At 45.4% G+C, this 21,382-nt stretch overlaps 1 protein-coding gene across 2 annotated transcripts in view; it reads right to left on the bottom strand.

Moving 5' to 3' along the window:
• Window positions 1-21,382, bottom strand: part of NUP54 (nucleoporin 54) — a 381,989-nt gene that overhangs the window by 95,854 nt on the left and 264,753 nt on the right. For both annotated transcript variants that reach the window (XM_085640977.1, XM_085640976.1), the window contains exons 6-7: window positions 9,360-9,547; window positions 3,623-3,819 (exon numbers count right to left, since the gene is read on the bottom strand). In XM_085640977.1, the coding sequence (XP_085497103.1) occupies window positions 3,623-3,819; window positions 9,360-9,547 (385 nt within the window). The remainder of the gene's footprint in view (window positions 1-3,622; window positions 3,820-9,359; window positions 9,548-21,382) is intronic.

Raw genomic sequence — 21,382 nt, 5'->3', positions numbered from 1 at the left:
ATACCAAAGTAAGGTATGGTGTGCACAGAGTCCAGAGGAACCCCAAAGGTAGGCAGAGGCAAAAGTAGATAATACCTTACTCTCTATTTGTGGTAGTGTAGGTGAGCAGTAAGGCTTTATCAGAGGCTAGTGTTAAGCATTTATTGTACACACTCAGGCAAGAAATGAGGTCACATACTCAAAGACAGAACTCAGACCAATTTATTTGTATACAAATATTATTTAGTTGCATTTATTTCCTAGAACCAAGCAAGCCTGGCACAGGTAAGTGTAAATGATACTTTACAAGGCAGGTTGAACAACGCAAGCAAGCTGAAGGAAAACGAACGGTTACAGGTTTGTAAATACTTTGAATACAGTTGAAATTACTGTTAGATTACTTTTGATAACTTTGCAGTTTACTTTTTAAATTACTTTTTCTACTCAGTGAGATATTCCTAGATATCACACTGGGACACTTTGAAGAGAAAAGGTAATTAAATCAGTTTTTGTATATTTGCAGTTTCTTGGAGTTTCATACAAACCAACTACACACCGAACAATTTTCAAAGAAAAGCAGTCAATGCAATCTTATGGGAGGAAATTATATTTTCGGTTAACACGCAAGTACTTGGTTGTGGGAGTTGGGTTCCTGGGGTTAGAACCAGGGTTCCCCCAGGGTCAAGGATGCACTCTCAAAGCACTCTCAGCGGCACTAGGGCGGCCGGGTGCAGAGAGCTGAGCCCCAATGTTAGCCAATGGGAGATAGGGGGCCTCCAGTTGGTGGCTGCTCAAGAGCAGGCCACAACACAAGGTTGAGGGAGCAAAGCTCCAGGTGTTAGGCTCAGGGTAAAGGGGGATCCGATGTGGCCCATAAGGTGCACACACAGTGGCAGCTGGGTCCAGGGTGCCGTTTTGGCGTCGGGTGCCCTGTTATTTTCAATGGGAGTTGTCGGTTTTGGATTTTGGCTACAGGCTCAGTCCAGGAAAACGTCCGGGAGGAACCAACAGCTGGGTAGGTAAGTTGGAGGGCTCGGGGACGTAGGTGCACCTCAGTTTCTCATCTCCAGGGCGGCTGGATGCAGGGGTGTCTTGAGGTCGGATTTCACCTTACCGGACCACTTGCGGGTGGGGGGATGGAGGGTGAAGGGTCTCCGTGCAGAGGCTACAGGCTACGTCGGGGAATCCAGGAGGGCTCAACCCACAGTGGGCACGGACTATGGAGAGCTAGGGGACCTCGCTGGGACTGGTGATCCACTCGGATTCAGGCCGTAGGCGTAGGGTGCAGTGGTTGTTCCAGGCGTCGGTTTTCTTTGCCCTCAGCAGGCTCAGAGCATGTCTTGGGAGTTTCTTTTGAACAGAGATGCTGTTCACAGGAGAGCCGGTCTTTGTTGAATGCAATCAGTCCTCCCAGGGGTTTTGGAGGTCGCTGGCTGCAGGACAAGGCGACTTTTGGCACAGGATCTCTGGAAACTGCAGACGGGCCGATAGGGCTGGGGCCAAGTAAGTTCTTTTCTGCAGTCTCCTCTGCTGGGCGCCTTCTTTCATCCTACTTTGTAGGTTGCAGGAATATACCTTCTTAGTTCAGGGCTGTCCCCTAAATACAGTATTTAGGGGGCATTTTAGGGATCTCGAGGACCACACCCTCGGTGTACTCAACCCACATGGGGGAGTGGGAACAATCTCTAATCCTTATTGGAGGGCGCCTGCCCTCCGCAAGATGGTGGGCACTAAATAGTTGGCTCCACCTCGCCTCCCCCACCTGAGGGGTGGGGTTGGCAGAGGTGGGCACACCTTCTGGGCTGTTCTAAGTATTCCAGCCCGTCTTCCCGCTGAAAAGGCAGGGAGACAGGAATGGGGCCTGCTCTTGATAGCAGGAGAGGCTGGGGGTCGTGTTACAAAGGCAGCAAGGCCTTTAAAGCTCCACCTAAGGTGGGCTGTCTGATGAGACCCACAAAAGAAGGATTACATCATCATACTTTGGGTGGAATTAGGAACTCTGGGACAGGGTTATGCCCAATTTCCACAGGAAGTGGTGACACAGAGGACATAGCGACCCCAAGGGTAAATAGGCCATTGGCTACTACCCTTCACTCCTGTTAATGCCCCTAAATTCACTAGAAACTCAGATTCATCTGACTGCAGAAGGAAGAGGACAAAGAAGAGCCGAAGAAGTGAGCAATGTGGACTGCTGGTGGACTTTGGGCAAAACCATGACTGCCTACATGCCCAGACTCATCCTGCACCTGTGCATCCTCCAAAAGCCTCAGAGGTCCTCCAGCACTTTGCAAAGCAGTCAGCCTCTCCCTTGAGGTGGAGAAGCCTCTTCCCTGCGGCCACCGGCCACAATGTCCGGTTCACTGTTATCCAGTTCACCGGGACTACTGACACAGCAGCTGCCCAGGAAGAGGTCAACATTCTCTAGGAGGGCAGATTTGGTTCCCTCACCAAGTGTGAAGACGCCACGACCAACCAGAGCCGCCCTGCACCATTACCCTGAGTACCGGACCCCTTGCAGCAACCAAAGCTTGTTTGAAGTCTCATCAGCACTTCAACACTGAAACAACCGAGCAGTCAACTAAGGATATCAGCATCACAGCGGCGAGCACTAAGTGGCCCAGCTGTCCTGTTTTTCCCCCTCCTGCAGGTCTAACAGAGAACCACGAGCGCCTTTGACACACGGACCCCACTGACCAAAACCCTCAGCACTGAGCTCCCCAGTCCAGGTCCACAACAACTGGCTGTGCCCTCCTGCTCCCAGGACCCTCATAAACTGAGCTCCCGGACTTATCTCCATGTCCCTCCTCCTTCCCTCTGCAGCCGGTTTCTAGGTGCCCCCCCTCGGTCTACGGTGTAGCACAAAAGGCTGCCAATCCGCCCAGCACCTCTGTACCCGGACACTCCAGGTCAGGTAAACTCGAACTGTTCATGGTCGTCTGGAAGGGGACCCTAGGACTACGATTACAACTGCCAGTATGCAGTATGTTTCTTTCTCTATAGGAAAGCATTAATGCCTAAAAACGTATTTGGGCAACAATTTTACTTACCTGCCAAAACTGATATCATGAAAAGTACTTACCCAATTATGAAGTTATTGGTGTTATAATATACATATAAAAATACTTATTTTTCTACATTGGTCTTGAGTTTCTTCTTGAGTATGTGCCTTATTTATTGACTCGGCATGTTCAACAAATGCTTAACACTACCCTCTGATAAGACTAAACTGATTGAACACACTACCACAAAATAGAGTACTTGGAATTATTAATTTAAGCACTGTAAGCCAATAAGAGTTATCTAGACTTTCTGCATAGCGTATATCATTTTGCTACATTACATAAAAAGCCAGCTTCCTACACTTGGTATTCAGCAGACTTGTCTTTCAATAGCTAATCTGTCGCTTCTGATCAAAACTTAGGGCAACAGCACTTATTCTTTTACATATTGACCACAGATTAAATACAACTTCAGAAAGAGAAGAATCCCTCACAAGGAGTTCCGATTGAGCAATAAAATTCGCTATTAGAAAAATTACCAAAAGTTAAGTCTTTCATGAAGGTACTGAAAACAGTTATTGGAATGGGTCCACTTTTTATAGGATCTAGTTCCTTAAAAATTATTACAATGAGAAGGTTCTTACCGGCAGGTGGGTTCTGTAAAAGTTGTTTAATTTGTGCTGGAGAGAGCTCTGTCCTAGCCATGGAAGCTGTAACTCCAATCTGCTGCAGTGTATTCTTTACGTTCACTTGATCAAAGTAACTGTACAGAGTGCTGGATGGAACTCGTCTTGAAGTACCATTGGGTGAACGTTCTACTACATAGATAACAACCTCGGTCCTGAAATTTCAAACAAATGAAATAATTTCATTTATAGGTTCTCATGCATTTATCACTAACAATCTTACACTGTGACATGTATTGAGACAGAAACAAATATAATTACTAATTCAATTGCTAATTAAACTCATCCCTTAACTGCGTCATTTAAAAAAGTTACAACACTACTGATGAATACTTTCTGAACTGGAACTGTACCTATTCCGCCCTTGGTACCATGTTAGGTTACTTCCACCACACATTGGTTGTTCCTGCTGTCATGGACTTCCTTTCCCAGATGGGCATGGCTACTTCACGTTTCATTCCCGATTGTATGGTTGTTTGCAACATCTTTATTTGTTATTGCTTTTATATGCTCATGTATATTCTTTTTGGGGTGTTGCGATATATTCTTGTGTGTTCAACTGTATCTTGCATATGCTGGTTGTTGTTCTGCCATATGTGTCACTCTCTATTTTGTCCCTGATCATTTGTAAAGTGCTCTGATGCCCTCTTGGGTCATGTTCGCGCTATATGAAACTCTATAAATAAAAAAATCTATCACCTGCAACTTTGCTCCGACTCGCCTGTTGCCTAAATCTTGCTCTACCCAATCCTCCTGCCCCCCCCAAGGTCTTACATTCCATCAGTACAAGGAGGACAAACAATGAAGAACATTCTTCCCAGCCAGTAGTCATATGTATTGAGATAGGGACGTAAGCAAAACATGGACTTGGAGTTCTATGGCATCGCATCACATTAAAGATAAAATACGGTGAAGAGCTTAACAAAATATTTGGTGAAAATAAATCAGATGAAGCAACTCCAAAGCAATTGGAATAAAACCATGATTTAGAGCTGTGACATTTGCAAGATATCTGCAGCAACCCACCTTCATTACCAATAATGAGCATTGGTAATCTGCCGAAAAAGTGAAGATGCAGTTAGTGCATCAAAAGCAGAAAAATATGAGTATGGGCAGGTAAATCTCGGGCAATTGCCACTGTGGAAAGACAGTGGACATAGCAGAAAAAATCAAGTATCAGAACCTTGTATGGGAGGTTTAGGGTTCCACGTAGCAAAGGAAGGGCCGTGAAGCAAATAAGGATAACTAAAATCAGTAGCATGAAGGGGCACTTGCAGTATCTTTTGTTGAATACCTAAATGATTGGTCTTGAAGCAACTGAAAAACGCACACCTTACCAAGCTTCCTGTCTGAGCATATATTTACGGCCAATTGCACAGGAAATAGAGAAGGTTGGGGTCCTGATAGGTCAGTCAATCAGAAACAACTTTATTAAGTCTAGCTAGACCATAAAAGTATAAATGCAATACATTTATACCGAATACCAGCCACAGTAAGAAAGTACAGCAAGAAGTGTGCTATTACAAAGACATTAAAAAAGCCATTAAATACAGATGATCATAAAAATATAAAAGAACCATACAGATACGGCCAAATAAAAAGTATGTCAATTACTAACTACATGATCAGGGTTTCCCTCTACTTTACAACACATTGAATGAAAGTGAAAGTTTAAAAAACGAATTTTCACGAAGAAAGAGAGTCTGTCAGTAATTGAAAGCAGCTTTGTTACATCGGATGTTCACTTCTTTTTTCTTTAAAAAGGTAACAAGTAGAGTTTTCCCAGCTATGAATAAAATGTACAGAACATAAAATGAAACGTGCTTTGTGATCTTCACAGGGACAGGCAGGTAGGCTATGGAATTAATGGCCCGGACGAGGAAATGTGGCGAGAAAGGGCACTGTGCATAGTCTGAGACTAACTAACAAACATCGGTGGTGCTCGTTACACACCCATATTAGGCAAGATTCAAGGCTACTGTTTACACAAATCCGATAATACACCTGGACAGTAGGCATATCAACCACCCACCGAATTCTCTCTTCCACTCGACTAGATAAAAGAAGTGTCCTTTAGAGAAGTGTGAGAAGCAACTGTCCCACTACTAGGAGAAGTAAACAGGTCTTCGCGTCCCAGACATAGGCAAGTGTCACGATTATACACTATCCAGGGAATTGTCAGGCATAAGTATAGTTTCAGACAGTCAGCAAGCAAAGCCCTGTAGAATGAAGTCTGGCTCCTAGACCCAATTCTAAGCCACAAGAGGAGTGACTGCAACCTTATTAAATCATTTATATACCCAATCACAACCTTAGAGTGGCATATGAAAGAGCTGGTGCTTCTGGGGACAGATGGTAAACTTTTAAAAAACCACTCTCAATTGCTTCCAGATTCCTCTTATCATTAATATTCCATAACCTAGCTCCTTAGGAGGCAACGGCACAACGTTTGCATATATAGAAGGCCACAAGATCCTTAATTGGCTTATGGGCCAATCTGTGAGCACAGTTAAGGAGAGCCTCAACAAAGGAACAGGTAAAATCAGACATTGAAAAAAACTTTTTAGCCCTTGATTTACACAAATTTATACCATGTCTCATCGTCCGTTTAGCTCTCTTCATCCTTTTGCTTTTTCTAATGTCATCAAAAAAAGAAGAGACTCCTATAGTAGACTTTAGTGCCATAGAAGGCCCCACATTGGTGTAGTAGATTGATTAAAAACAAAGCTCCAGTACCATGTACTTCCAGCTCAGTACAAAGAAACTTGTACCAGGTCACTGAAGTGAGTCTGGCTCAACTGACAGAAAAAGGGGTTCAGCCGCAGGCCTATCTGCCTCTTTGAGCTATTTGCCCGATAGAGTTTGATCTTCTCTAGGATGTGCCAGGACTCTAAAGCGGAGTTCCGAGGCGGGACCATCTCTCAGCTGTACCTTTTGGATCAAGAGAAGAGTGAACAGATTAACCGGTACCGTAGGAGACTAGGTGTTTCAAAAAGCTCCCGCTGCTGAAGGATTATGGCAAGAGTCTTATTTGTACCAGCTTTGAAGATTCACTTCCCATGCCTTGTACCCAATTCCCAACTCTACATGAAAGTCTCCACTCCTTCAGCCATTCAATGCTGCAAAAACTGCCTACACATCACCACCCAGACATGCATGTTTCAGCGCCTACCTGAACGCAAAGTAGATAGAATTCCTGTTATTTGACCAGAAAAACAAACAGTAAACCTGGTTCAACTACATAAATCTTGATGGCTTGCAGTCCCAACTTTTACCGACTGCGAAGTCCCTTGGATTCCCCCTGGACACAAACTTCACCTCAAGAACACATTGCAAAAAAAAAAAACAATAAAAAAAATAAAGAGACAGCCTGGTACAAATCTCACTTCTGAAAAGAAAATAAGTTTCTTCCAGAAATCGACTTTATAACTGCTGCTGAAGCCCTTGTACACTCACATTTGGATGGTGGTCAGATTCCACAGTGGTAGGGGATCCTAAATGCCGCAGAACTTCTCATCCAGGGCCTGAAGAAATATGATCACATTACCCCCATCCTGATGGACAGATATTGTCCCCCCTTGCAGATCCAAACCATCTTCAAATCAATTGTAAAAAAAACGCACCGCTTTAAAAACACTGCATCACAATGCGTTAACCGTCCACAAACTAGCCACCTCTCCGATCACTTATTGACTTGCGCTTCTCTTTGGCCCATTAGAGTGCTCCACTGCCTTTTGCCTAGTTTCAAGCTATAAATATACCATATACATACATATAACATAACCCTTATCAAAGTGAGACAGGCTCAGCCCATAAATCATGTCGCAGCAGGGAAATATAAACTTTGACTTCACCAATTATTATCTCAAGGGAGGGCCCTTGCCTCATTTATAGTTGCATGAACATTCGGTGTTAAATCTTCGTCCCAGTTATCATATGAATTCATCTCCCTCTCAACCTCGACTGGTGACCCCGGACAGGACATGCTAATTTGTCTTTACTGGCGTGTCAGTCCCTTTTTTATGTGCCCGTGTCACTTCAGCTCTCTTTGTTAGTAATATCAGAGGTGCCCACTATAAAGCTAAGTCTTGCATAGAGTAACTGCACATCACCCGGAGTGGCAACAAATAAGCAGGTATCATGCAACGTGCTTACAGTATTCCCCTGCCATTCCCAGGTATACCTTACCTATAAACCCACGTTTTGTTACAATATTTTAAGATACCAGTTTATTTAATGCAGAGCCATAACTAAGAGTTCTATTCCTCAGGAAAGCAGTCGAGTAGTCTTGTGGCCCTATGTCAGTAATCTAGAAGCAGCTCAGCGTCTTCAGTTACTTTCAAGCAAGCTGGCTGATCCTCTTCCAAGTTCTGTCACAGAAGGGTTGGCAAGGATGTCTGTGCTTCTCAGAACACCGCGTTATGTGAACAGTAGTTCCTACCTTACTTGAAAAGACCATACACGCTTTGCCCCTTGTACCCAGTTACCTGGACATCAGGAGTCCCAAGTTGCCTGTCAGACAGCACCTCAACTTAGTCCAGAAGCCACTTACAATCACAGCAGGATGTAGAATGATTGGCATGTTTCAGTCTAGTCACTGCTTCTCTCTGGTGCCTGTAGTTCTTTAGTAATTTTTGGCTTGCGTTTCTGGAAAAAGCCTCCCAATATTCTGTACGAGTGTGGGCAGAATGACCTCCCAGATAAATTAAGTGCCAGGACTTAAAGATCTTTAATGCTTCTTTTCATGAGACTTTGTGCGAGCCATACAGAAGTTTAGCCTACGCTTGTCAAGCAAAGATCACGGTTTTACTTTTTTTTTTTTTTTAAATAACCAGCACTTTATACCATGTAAATGATGTTGTGAGCTTTTCAGGGTAACTAACCAGTAGTCAAATGTTAAAGGTACTTGCTGGTGCTGCATGTAAACTTGGTGGAGCTTGCATGTGCCAGCCGTGGGGTAGAGGATCGAATAATAATGGATCAGAAAAAGTGTAGACTAAAGAATATTTTTGTGATATCAGTACACGCAAGCACCGTCGGTTCTTTCTGAAGAGAGCACAGAGTTTTGCATAGATAAAAACAGGATTTAAATTTAGGAAAAGCAGATTTGTTCGGTATCAGGCAGTCCGATGACACTTGAATTATAGGCCTGGCTTGGGTGCTACCTTACTGCTCATCTGTCAGATTTAGGGCCTGAGAGAAGCAGCGGGCATTAAAGTGATCCTGAATGCAGGTAGACAGTTGCTTAGGTGTGAGAAGATACTTTGTATGAGGTGTCTTCACGTAAGCACTGCCGGGACTAGAATACACATAGCCTACTTGATAGAACAATGTACAGAGCATTGTAACATTCAAGTATTCTCCACGGGGGTCCTTGTACATTATTGGCTGACATCATCTTCACTATGGGCAGAGATCTATTACATTTAGTACAGTGCAAAGCATTCGAGCTCTTGCCTAGTGGCATAGCAGTCAAAAACATCTTCTACAATATTCTGTATAGTTTGCTAAAGTATGACCTAAGTACCAACTGTGTTATTAGGCGGGAAGTGAACGAAGAATAAAGATGATACTAAAACCACACTGATGCAGACATAAGAATTGGAACTAAAGGCAAATTAACTAACAGCCATTTATACCTGGCTCGAGCATAAAAAGTCAAACTGATTAATATAAACTCATAAATTCCACCTACTGGTCATCAGGCATTGCTTTGACTCCATCCACATTCACACACAGAGTCTGGTTTCCTCCCAGGACCCTGTGCAGAGATTCTACCAGCTGCTGTTGTTGGCACCGGATATCAGCCTCCTTTTTATTGAAAAGCAAAACCAGAAGGCCATCTTCATCTTTATTGTTAGGAATACAACTGTAACCAACAGCCTGTAGAAAGACAAAGGTTAACATTTAAAAAGTATACGCTGAAGTAATCATAAAAACACAACCACTAGCACCGACATTCCATACATAAACAGATTCACATTAAGACGGGATGTTCAATGGCCGACAATTAAATCAGAAGGAAAAATTAAGAAAAGCTGGAACGTGTTTTTTTAAGCGCAAAACAAATACTGGGCAACCTCCCTTTGAATCTACATTGCATCTAAGCACCTGTGACTTCTGAAAGGATTGAGAAAATTACTTGCAAAAACAGAACAATGATGAAGATTCACTGAACAGATGGATACAATCATTAGGCTGGTCCCCAATGCAAGATGAGCCGGTGATTAAGCATACAAAAATGTAAGTACACAGGTGCTCCTTAAGAATTGCGGCCTATGAGCTGTCAAATTCACTCTGACAGTAGGAATCAAACGCATTGGGACAAAAAAAATCTAAGGATTTAAAGCTCTGAATCTGGGCCCCATTGTTTAAGTTGGGAAATTACATGATTAAACAGACAATTTGCAAACTAGAAAGAACGTCTGTGCACAAGTGCAAGTACACCGTCTTGTGAGAATTTAATTGCTTAGTTGATAACACTTCAGCAAACTAACAATCAATTTGTCCCACACAGTGATCTTAACTTTAATGATTAGATCCACAGACTTACACATTCCACAGAGTAAATCCTGAATGTGTTAATAGAATCCGGCACCGCGACAATTAAAAACATGCTTATCCCTCCCTTGTGTAATATTTCGCTTACCTCACTCAAAACCTAGCTCAGGCACAACTCTAACTTGTGCCTGCACTAAACACAACACTGCGGTCCAGGGAAGGCATGGCTTGGCAGTTCGGGTTGAACTGTTCCCATGAGGCACAGGGTCAGACGGATTTGCATATGGCCATGTCTGAACTGGGGTGGCACAGTGGGCTAAAGAACGGGGATGGATCAAACCCAGATCTGTTGACTGGGTGTGAGTGTTTGATTGGTTCTGACGCTCCGTCCATCGCCACCCCCTTTTGTACCGCTAAACACAACACTGACCAGTTGATGTCCTTTGATTCATCAACTAGTGATCTGGTTAAAAATTCTAGCTTGCACCTCAATCATTTTCTTGAAGGCGTACAACAATTTTAGTAAGGTGGGCATCAGACAAGTTTACAATTAAATTTAATCACAGAAAGTATCACATGCTAACTTACAAGCTGCACAAAAGGATATTTTTTGGTTTGCTGGACACCACGTGCTACAAAATGACTGGACAGGTAAAATTTCATACCCATTTAGAAATAGTGATCTCAATTCAGAAGACTCAATCTTGTCCAGGAACTGCTCAAAGCTCAGTGAGCACTTGACATCAAGAGACTTTGCCGTCAAGCTTCTCGCACTATTCTTCAAGCACCACCTTCTTAATGAATTCAGGATTATTCCAGGTCTCTCCCATACATTCTTTATAAACAATGATTTAACTCAACACAACCAGATTAGTTCGCTTCACAGGTCCACGCTTATTTTAATAAATGCTATTTTATACAGATTTCAGTTCATGCTGGATCAAAGCCTTTTCCAGTATTATAAAGGTTTAAGATTTGCAACATGAACTATACTTTTTAGTGTAAAATGTATATGTAATGGTGACTGAGGAGCACTTTGTGGAAAGCTGAACATCTTTATTTTCTGCTGTGGCTAGCTTTGTTAAATTACATGATCCCCTGTTTATATAGAACTGCTTTGGCATGATAAATCTCTAGGGCGAAAAAAAGATTTTTGTAAATGCTGTAAGAGTAAGTGGCTTTTAGTGATCTGCACTGACAGAACATCCAATTAGTCAGCCATATCCTCAAAAAGTCAAACTGCTTAACCAAGAAGGTTTTCCCAAATCAATCTTTCCTCCAAAGGATCTATAGGAGTTAAAGGCCATACATTTTGTTTCGCCTGCATTAATTTCTAGTCCATAGTGGTTGCACTAACTGGAAAACGTATAAAGAAAACTTTGCAAACCCACTGGGGCTCTGGATATTGATATGTCTTCAGAAGATCTTTTGAACAGCACCAACCAAAATAATTGGTTTTGTAGTTGGCAGGTTGGCCTTAACCCTTTGCTCAAATAAGGGGATAATTTCTGCACCAGGTATCTGGGACGTTTGCTACAGACGCACTTGCATTTACCAGCATATTGATGTATGACCCCCCCCGATAACTGGCTCAGAAGGAGATAGAATTGCAGGAACCGTATCTAAATCAGCTCCTTTTTCTGACTTCATGGAATCTATAACTGCCAAAGCATCAAAATATACACAGTGTGTTCGATTTTCCTGACTTGTGGAAGAGCACTGGACACTTAAGGAATTTGCAGTCTGCATTTTGAGCCTTGTAGAAATCTTTGAAGAGTTGTTGTCCATATCTTGGGTAGTATATAAAATTCTAGGTCAGGACCAGAGGCTTCGGATTATGCTTTACTTTCTTCACTTTAATTCCATAGCAGCCCTTTTAATAACAGCAACAGAACCAGATTCCTCAGAACTCCAGGGAAATTGGCGAAATAAAGAAAAGACCAGCACAACCATGACAATGGCATTGTCCAGTCAGAACCCAGGATCCAGCATATAGCCACTCTTCAGTGTCCTATTCTTCCTCTTTCTTTGCTGCTCGCAGCCGTAGATGAGTGTTTTTCCCTTTACTGCATTGTGCTTTAGGTCATTGGTTTGAGATATATATGACCTATTCATGTTTGTTTTACTGCATTATTGTTGTGGCAGTCGCAGCACCGATTGCCGGTCCAACGCAACTTTTTTTTTCTCTTGTTTGGTTTCTTTTGCAGGTTCCGAGTGAATCAGCCGAGAGTCTGCTGGCCAGCCCTAGACGGCTTGGTTGCTGTCAGTTTATCCTGCGGCGGAGTGCTGTGAACACCTCCAACCGCTAGGTGACGCTGTGGGACTGCACAACTCGGTTGACGACGCGCAGAATTCAGATTCTATGTCAGGACCGGAGGCTCAGATTATGCTTCTCATTTTCTTTACTGAAAATCTCAGCAGCCAATCAGAAAGTAGAAAAAAAACAAATATGTACTACAATACCCATAAACCTAGTGGGTATCACGTAACAATCATAGAGTAGTCCCCTATAAATGGAGCACAAGAGAATACTACATCCTCTTTCTTTGCTGCTCCGCAGCCTGTTAAGTACTTTCACCTTTTTCCTATTATAGATGTTTAAAGTTATTTGCTTACTTATTGTTACTTTGTAGTTGCGGCGCGCGCTGCTCGCATTGCCGTCTTTTCTCTGTCTATGTTTCTTCGGCGGTGACGCCTGCTTGACCACGCGCTCTTTCGCGCTTTCTGCCGGCAAAGTGTCGGAGCTTTCCGCTTTGCTGCTTTTTGATGCCGCTTCGTTTTCGTTTGCTTTGGGAGCGCGTTTCGCCTCCCGCTTACGGGCGCTTCACGCCCGTTTAGCTTACAGTGGAGCGGGAGCAGGGGGGAGTGAGGACGCGCGTGCTTAGAGAGCGCTGTCCTTTTTCTGGCTTGTTTTGGCCGTCCGCGCATGCGCGGTGGCCATATTTGCATACCGCCATTTATCATCAACTGGTACCGGTGTATTTGAACGCAGGAGCAGCGTTTTTCTTTTTGCTCTATACCCACAAGCTTGCCAGTCTCCCCAGTGACGTCCAAGTCTACCAGAGGGCTTGGGCTGTATAATTAGCATAGGCTCTGCCTAGAGTGGCATTGTTTGGCAAGCCCTCCCTCCACATTTAAATATTTGCATATTTTCACATTTGGAATTACCACATTCCTGTGTTGTTTGGCTAGCCTGGGGTTTGGCCACTCCCCTTATTTATCACTGTCATTATCTTTTCAGCTTGATACATCTCTGACAGTGCATTTTTACTCCGTTAATTTCCTCCTGTGGGTAGATATTGTCACTTTTAAGTGCCTACAATGTCTGAATTCTATTATGATGAGGCAGACTCGTCGAAGCTCTTGATGTGGGAGTTCAGCACTCCGTTAACAAAGCTATGGTCAGGGCTATTGAACCCTTGAAGCGCCATTTATGTAACTATGCCTTACAGCAACGTCCCGGACTTCTTCTGGGGTTAAACGCAAAAACCCACACTCTTCAGATTTTGTGAAACTCGCAAAAACCATGGCTTCGGACCATTCTTATGGATCTACGTCCAAGGATACTCCTTCTAGCTCTCCTCCCGGAGATGAAGGGAATACCTCCTCTGGTACTTCATCGGAGTCGGAGCCTTCTTCTCCTCCTGCAAAGAAATCACGTAAGGAGCGGTTTGTGGATGCCCCCTCACATCCCTCTTTGACCTTTGAGCCTTCTACAATTGTCCATCCTAATTCTTCTTCATGGCTCCCCTCAACTGAAGTTGCGACCTACGTCCATTCCCACTTACGTCAACCTTTTGACAAGGATGTTAGAGCGCGTTTGCGTTCTGAATGCCCACGCCCAGACCTAGCGGACAAGGTGGCGGATACTCCTGATGTGGATCCTTCCATGTTTACATATCTTGAAAAATATACGAAGGATCCGAAGAAGGGTCTCGATCGTGCATGGAGATCCTGCCAGGATAAGTTGCTTGATTTGTCCGGCCCCCTAACAAAGATTTTGGATTTGGGTTACATTGCCAAAGCCTCAGGGCAGATTATCAACCCAGATGATTTAATTGGTTGGGCTCAACATGCAATATGTTTATTAGGCAATGCAAACTGTGCCATGTCCAGTGAGCGCCGCCGCTCTATCCTTTTAAAACTCGATCCAAAACTAGCGGAGTTGTTTTCTTCGGAGTTAAATTTCTGAAGTGCATTTTTCGACATCGACTAAATCTGTAAACGTGCCCAGTTTGAAGTAAACCAACTGAGCAAAGTGAGAGCGACATCTCGCTAGAATGTTGTATATATTAGTAATGAATTCGTGTTAACACTACAAATAAAACATAGCGAAGCAACTAAGTAATTTATATTGTTTTTTAATAGAAAAGAAAAGAGTATTTTTATCTTGTATTAACTGTCAGTAGTTCGTTTTTAAAATTGTTATGAAATGTAAATGTCATTTCTATGTGATTGCTTTTATGTTTTTTTTTTTTGTTTTTTTTTATCTGCTAAAAACCGAATAAAGAAATACTTTTACTTGAACTTCTTCGGAGTCCGGCCCTTTGGCTCAGGGTCTCCTCTTTGGTCAACCCTTTTTAAAAGAGTTAACTAAGTTTGTCGCAACCTTCAGTGGCCTTGATAAAGCACAAGGTTCCTTAAAGCGGGCTTTCCGCCTGGTTTTTGGACGGGCCGGACGATATAGGGGGCGGTCGTTCGGCCGAGGTTACCAAAGAGGCACCCAGCGAGGCTATGATTCTCACCGTGGAAAGCATCAGGAGTCCACTTCCTCCGCCAATTTCTACCCCACACGTGGATTCCGTAATTCCAACAAAAAGGGACGCTATGGAGGCAACCAAGGAGGTCAACGCGATGCCACTCCTTCAGGTGAGCTTAATCCCCTTTTCAGAGGTTCAATTGGGGGGCCGTCTCCAGTTTTTTCTCCACCAATGGCAAGAGATCTCGCAGGATGCGTGGATCCTGGATACGGTGCAGGGATACAGAATAGAGTTTCTTCATTCTCGCGCTCAGAGTCTTGCCCGACGTCCGATGGTTTTTTCCCATCTGGATCAGATTTTCATTTCCAGCGAGATAGATTTGCTTCTCCAAAAAGGGGCCATAGAGCAGACGGTTCGTCATCCTCACGGCTTTGTCAGCATCGTCTTCCTAGTTCAGAAGAAGGTGGGTGGATCCAGGCTTGTTTTAAATCTCAAGGAGTTCAATGGATGGGTCGTATATCGTCACTTCAAGATGGAGGGGATCCATCTTCTTTGCGATCTTCTTCAGGAAGGGGACTGGATGGTCCGCCTAGATCTGAAAGATGCTTATCTGTCAGTACCCATCTACGGACCTCATCGTCGTTTTCTCCAAGTCCACTGGCAGGGAATATGGTACGAGTACAAAGTCCTTCCTTTCGGCCTCTCGTCAGCACCTTGGTGCTTCACGAAGCTTCTGAGGCCTGTGGTCGAGTTTCTTCGTGTCAGGGGCGTTCGCCTCATTATTTATCTGGACGACATTCTCATCATGGGTCAATGTCCTCGTCTTGTTTTACAACATCTTGCCTGGACCACGGAGCTCTTTCAGAATCTGGGATTCTTGATCAACCCTCAAAAATCAATGTTGATTCCATCTCAGTCGGTGGAGTTTCTGGGCTTTCTTGTCAACTCCCTCCCTTGGCAACTCCTCTTACCCCAGCAGAAGATCAGATCGATCAAGAGAGAGTTGAGGTTGATTTTTAGCAAGCAGACTGTGTCCTTGAGGTCAGTAGCCCGGGTCGTAGGGTTGTTAGCTTCTTCTATACAAGCGATCTTTCCGGGTCCTCTTCATTACCGAGCGCTTCAACGCCTCAAAATCCGCCCTCTCCAGAAAGTCCTCAGGTATTCCGATCAGATTCCTCTTTCAGAGGAGGCGAGGTGGGAGATGTTGTGGTGGCTGGAACATATAGAATCGTGGAACGGTCGAGCCCTATTCGGCACCACTCCGGAGGTAGTGATCGAATCCGACGCCAGTCGGTGGGGTTGGGGAGCCCGATGCGGTCAAGTGTCGACTGGCGGCCGTTGGTCTCCAGAGTAGTTGAACCTTCACATCAATTGCCTGGAGCTATTGGCGGGCTCCTTTGCGATTCGTTGCCTCTCACCCCGCCAGACAAATTGTTGCATCCTTCTCCGCATGGACAACGTGTCGGCGGTTCGGTATGTCAACAAGTTGGGGGGGGACTCGGTCCCGTCTTCTAGCAGAAATTGCCAAAGACTTTTGGCACTTTTGCCTTCAGAACAGTCTCTTTGTAGTGGCGGAGTATCTTCCAGGGTGCAGCAACCAAGTTGCGGATTGGAATTCCAGACATCTCCGAGATTTCAGCGATTGGCGGCTTTACCCTCGAATGTTCCGATTGTTGAACAGGTTATGGGGCCCTTGTCGGATCGATCTGTTTGCCTCCCGACTCAAACAAATTCCGGAGTTCTTCAGCTGGCGTCCGGATCCGGAGGCTCTAGCCACGGATGCTTTTCTGCAAATATAAGCAGTGCTTTGTTATGCGTTCCCTCAGTTTGTAATGATTCCCAGGGTACTAGCCTGAACCAAATGTTATCGCTCGGAATTGATTCTGATCACTCCTCTTTGGAGGGCACAAGCGTGGTTCCCAGTAATTCTAGAAATGTTATGTGCGGTTTCGGTTCTTCTTCCCCTTCGATGGAATCTATTGTTAGACCCTCTCCAATCTCCATATCCGTTGATAACATCAGGTCAACTACGGCTGGTCGCTTGGCGAATTTCGGGGATCGTTGGAAAGTCCCTGGCCTTTCGGGAGACGCTACCAGATTTATCAATGAGGCTTGGTCGCCCAACCACACAAACTTTATGTTACAGCATGGAAACGATGGTGTGATTGGTGCTCTTCACGGGATGTGGATCCCTCTGCAGCAGAGGTCTCCTTGGTAGTGAACTTCTTAGCGTCCTTAGCCGCTTCAGGTCTTGCTTATTGTACTGTTAATAATTTTCGATCAGCCATCTCGGCAGGTCACGTGGCCCTTGAGGGCAAACCACTTGGTGACCATCCTTTAGTGTGTAAATTACTTAGGGGTATCCGGTTGGTAAAACCTCTGTGTCCTAAATATTCCGAGCTCTGGGATGTCTCCATTATCTTAAGCTTCTTGGATTCCTGGCCTGTCAATCAGGGTTTGTCTCGCAAACAGATTTCTGCCAAACTAGCGATGCTACTTTGTTTGGTATCATGTAAACGCGTATCTGATATCCGCGCCCTCGATCTAGCGGGTCGCAGATTTTCTCCTCAGGGTGTTACTTTTTTGGTCACCAGACACACTAAAAGTAACACCACATCTTTCACATATCCTGCGTTTCCTGACAATCCAAAACAGTGTGTGGTACAATGTATCCGGGATTATGAGGTAAGTACTGCAGGTTTTCGTCAAGATATGGCAGGTCAATTGTTGATTGCTCTACAGAAACCTTTTCGTCCAGTGACCCCAGCTATACTGGCACGATGGGTGCGTTGGGTCATGAGCGAAGCTGGTATTGATGTCTCCAAATTTGGTGCTTATTCTGCTCGTGGTGCTATGGCATCCAAGGTCTTTTCTATGGGAGTCAGTTTATTGGACATTATGAATGCAGCTGATTGGTCCTCTGAATCTACATTTAAAACTTTTTATTATAAACCTATTGTAAATGTTGCATCTGTTGTGGTGGCACAGCTTTGAACAAGCATAATCGGAGCCTCCGGTCTTGACATAGAATTAAAAATTTGCAAACATTTGTGACAAGAATTTTCAATTCTATTAAGGACACGGAGGCGAGGATTATCCCACCCATAATCAGTACTGTACTGTCTGATTTAAAATGTTTTATAATGCAATGTATATTTATGCTCATGTTTTTTCCCCTCCCTTTTTGCTTTATCTCTCCCTAGGAGTGTGGAATTACGGCTTTATATTTCTATTTCAGGTTCTGATCTCAAGTGAGTTTTGCTGCCTTTTCACCTTTAAGGAAGGATCTTTCGTCGTCTTCCAGGACATGCTGTTTCTTTGAAGCCGACTTCAAGTTTCTCGTTGCTGCCGTTGGCCTTTGGATTCCTTTGGTTGAATGGACTCTTCCAGTTGTTTCTCGGATTCCAGACTGTGACTATATTTTGACTTAACTTTTTTCACACAAAGAAAGAGGATGTAGTATTCTCTTGTGCTCCATTTATAGGGGACTACTCTATGGTTGTTACGTGATACCCACTAGGTTTATGGGTATTGTAGTACATAGTGTTTTTTCTACTTTCTGATTGGCTGGTGAGATTTTCAGTAAAGAAAATGAGAAGCATAATCCTCGCCTCCGTGTCCTTAACAGAATTGAAAATTCTTGTCACGAATGTTTGCAAATTTTTAATTCCCTGTCAGGATCGGATTCTGCCCGCCGCCTTCCAGAGCCTCTGCCAGCCCTTGGAGAGAGATGCCCTCACAGAGGGTCTGTACAGGCTGTGTAGCCTGCTTTGCTGAGACGCCCTGGGCTTCTGCTCTGGGTAGGTTTGTGTGTATGCATAGAGGCCCGTTCAGGGTGTAAGTTCTCTCAGGCTGTGATATTGGCCTGAAAGGGACACACTCCCAGGGGAGTATTTGGGCCTCGCTGCATATATATATATTCACAGGAACAGCAGGGTAGTGTCCCGGGGCAGAGACACCCTTTTCAGATTGGGGCAGTGCCATACCTTTACGATTGGCTGGTCCCCATCGCCCATAAAGCAGTTTCTCCCAGGACTGCTGGAGGTAGTAAGCAGCCCCACCGGCCTTGGGCAGATGTGGGGTTAGGTTGCATCAGAAGGGCCCTAGTTCGGTGCATTTGCAATGCATGTCACACCAGGCAGACATGCAGTGGGACGAAGAACTCTTAGCCCAGATCCCATGGATGCGTGTCAATCTATAGGGCTGTGGAGGAAACTATGGCCCCCATGAAGGGGCGCCTAGCGCAGCAAATTTCTCCACCTTTGACAAATAACTAAAAACCTGCAAGGTGCGCATTGGGAGAAGCCAGCTCTAGCCAAGCGCCCCAAGGTGGAGGGAGTGGACCATGACACTTTTGCTCGTTTTCAGGAGGCGTTCCTTGGCCAAAACCAGCCCTTGTTGGTTCCCACTGATCCGTCCCTCCTCCCATTCTGCCTCCGCCCGCGAGCCCGGCACAAGGGCCATGGCCTGGCCCATCCAGGCCATGGCGCCCCGCGGCAACCCCTTTGCCTAGTGACCCTCAAGGGGTGGGAGACAGTTCAGACATGTTGGATCCTGAGCTTATTGTTCACCCTCGGTCGTCCAAGTGGGCACCCTCCGCTAAGGTGGCAAGCTATGTGGCCGGTAGGATTCGTACTCCCATGAGGAAAGAGGCGTGTAGCTGCCTCCGGACAGAGTACCCTTGATCCTCCCTTGATGGTAAAGTTGCCCAGACCCCTGAATTAGACCCTGGAATGGCCACGTTCTTGGCCAAGTTTATTAAAGCCCCAAAAAGGGGATAGACAGGTCCTGGAGAGCATGCCAGGGTAAACTTTTGGATGCCCTGGGTCCACTTACTATGATCCTGGCAGAGGACGCCAAGGCCTCGGGTACCCCGATACCTCCAGATGCCCTTTCTGGTTGGGCACAGCGTGCAGTGGTGTTCCTTGGTAACGCCAACTTTGCGCTCTCTACGGAGCGGAGATGCTGCTTCCTTTTTAAGGTGGACCCGAAGTTGGCCGATTCAGAAGCTAAGGCAGTGACCCAGGGTGGATTGTTTTGTGAGCCTTTTATCAAAGAGCTTGGGACATTTGTGAGTACGATTACGTCCCTAGATAAGGCTCAGCCCACTATCAAGCCGGTTTTCTCCTTACGGGTTTTCCGTGGGGCCGGTCGAGGCAAGGGCTGCTTGTCCGGCCAGGCTTCTAAAAACTCCAGAGGGCAAGGTTCCAGGCATAGGCAGTATCAAAATCAGGCCCACTATAACAACTTCTACCCCACCCGTGGACGACTATAAAGAGGTCGGGGCTTCAGAGGTGATGACAATGCCTCTAACGCCGGAAAGTGTTTCCACTTCTTCCCTTTCGCAATAGGGCGGCCATTTGGCCTGGTTTGTGCATGTTTGGGAAACGATAATGAGCGATGCTTGGGTGTTGCAAACAGTCCAAGGGTTTCGTATAGAATTCTGCGGCACTCCGATGCAGGAGAGCAGACCCAGGCCTATCCAGTTTTCACAACTAGAGGCAGAACTGATCAATTTGGAGGTCTCTTCCCTCCTCGACGAAGGGGCTATTTGCCTCGCAACGCCGCATCCGCAAAGCTTCATAAGCAACATGTTTTTGGTAGACAACGCGGATGGAGGGCAGCGTCCTGTGTTAAACCTGCACGAGTTTAACGAGTAGTTGGTTTACCACCATTTCAAAATGGAGGTAATGCACCTCTTGAGAGACGTTTTACGCCCTGCGGATTGGATGGTCTGCTTGGACTTAAAAGATGCACACTTGGCTATCCCCAATTTTTCGCCGCACAGAAAATTCCTAGAGTTCCTGTGGCGTCAGCAGGCATACCAGTTTACCCTTCTACCTTTTGGGTTTTCCTCCGCTCCTTGGTGTTTTACGAAGGTGCTCAGGCCAGCCGTGGCTCACCTTTGGGCTCAGGGAACGCGCTTCATTGTCTACCTCGACGACATGCTTCTGTTGGCGCAGGATCCCAAACGGTTGCGAGAGCAGTTGCAACATGCGGTCAGCCTGTTAGAGAGGCTGGGATTTGTTATCAACACCAAAATGTCGCTGTTAGTTCCAGCTCAGAAAGTCACGATCTTGTGTTTTGTGATAGACTCTACCGAGACAACTTTCAGCCTTCCTTCGCGGAAGTGGTCCAAGAACCGTCAAGAGCTATGCCGGACATTGGTCAAGGAAAGAGTGCCCCCTCAGACAGATTGCCCGCGTGGTGGGCCTACTGTTGGCCTCCATTCAAACCATTTTTCCAGGCCCATTGCATTATCGAGCCCTGCAGCGGCTGAAAGCGGGGCACTTGCAGGGAGGGCTTCCTTACTAACATCCAGTATCCCTGTCCGACGAAGCACGGGAAGAGTTTCGTTGGTGGCTCGCCCATATTGAGGCGTGGAATGGCTGAGCAATATTCAGCTCCACCCCAGACCTGGTTATCGAGTCAGACGCCAGCAGGTCAGGCTGGGGCGCCAGGTGTGGGGAGTTTTCCACAGGAGGTTCTTGGTCACCACATGAGCAGACTTTGCATA

This window comes from Triturus cristatus, chromosome 2_2, assembly GCF_964204655.1.
Source record: "Triturus cristatus chromosome 2_2, aTriCri1.1, whole genome shotgun sequence".
NCBI classification, from domain to species: domain Eukaryota; kingdom Metazoa; phylum Chordata; class Amphibia; order Caudata; family Salamandridae; genus Triturus; species Triturus cristatus.
Note: the sequence above shows the minus strand (reverse complement) of the source record. Positions and strands in the feature narration are given on the sequence as shown.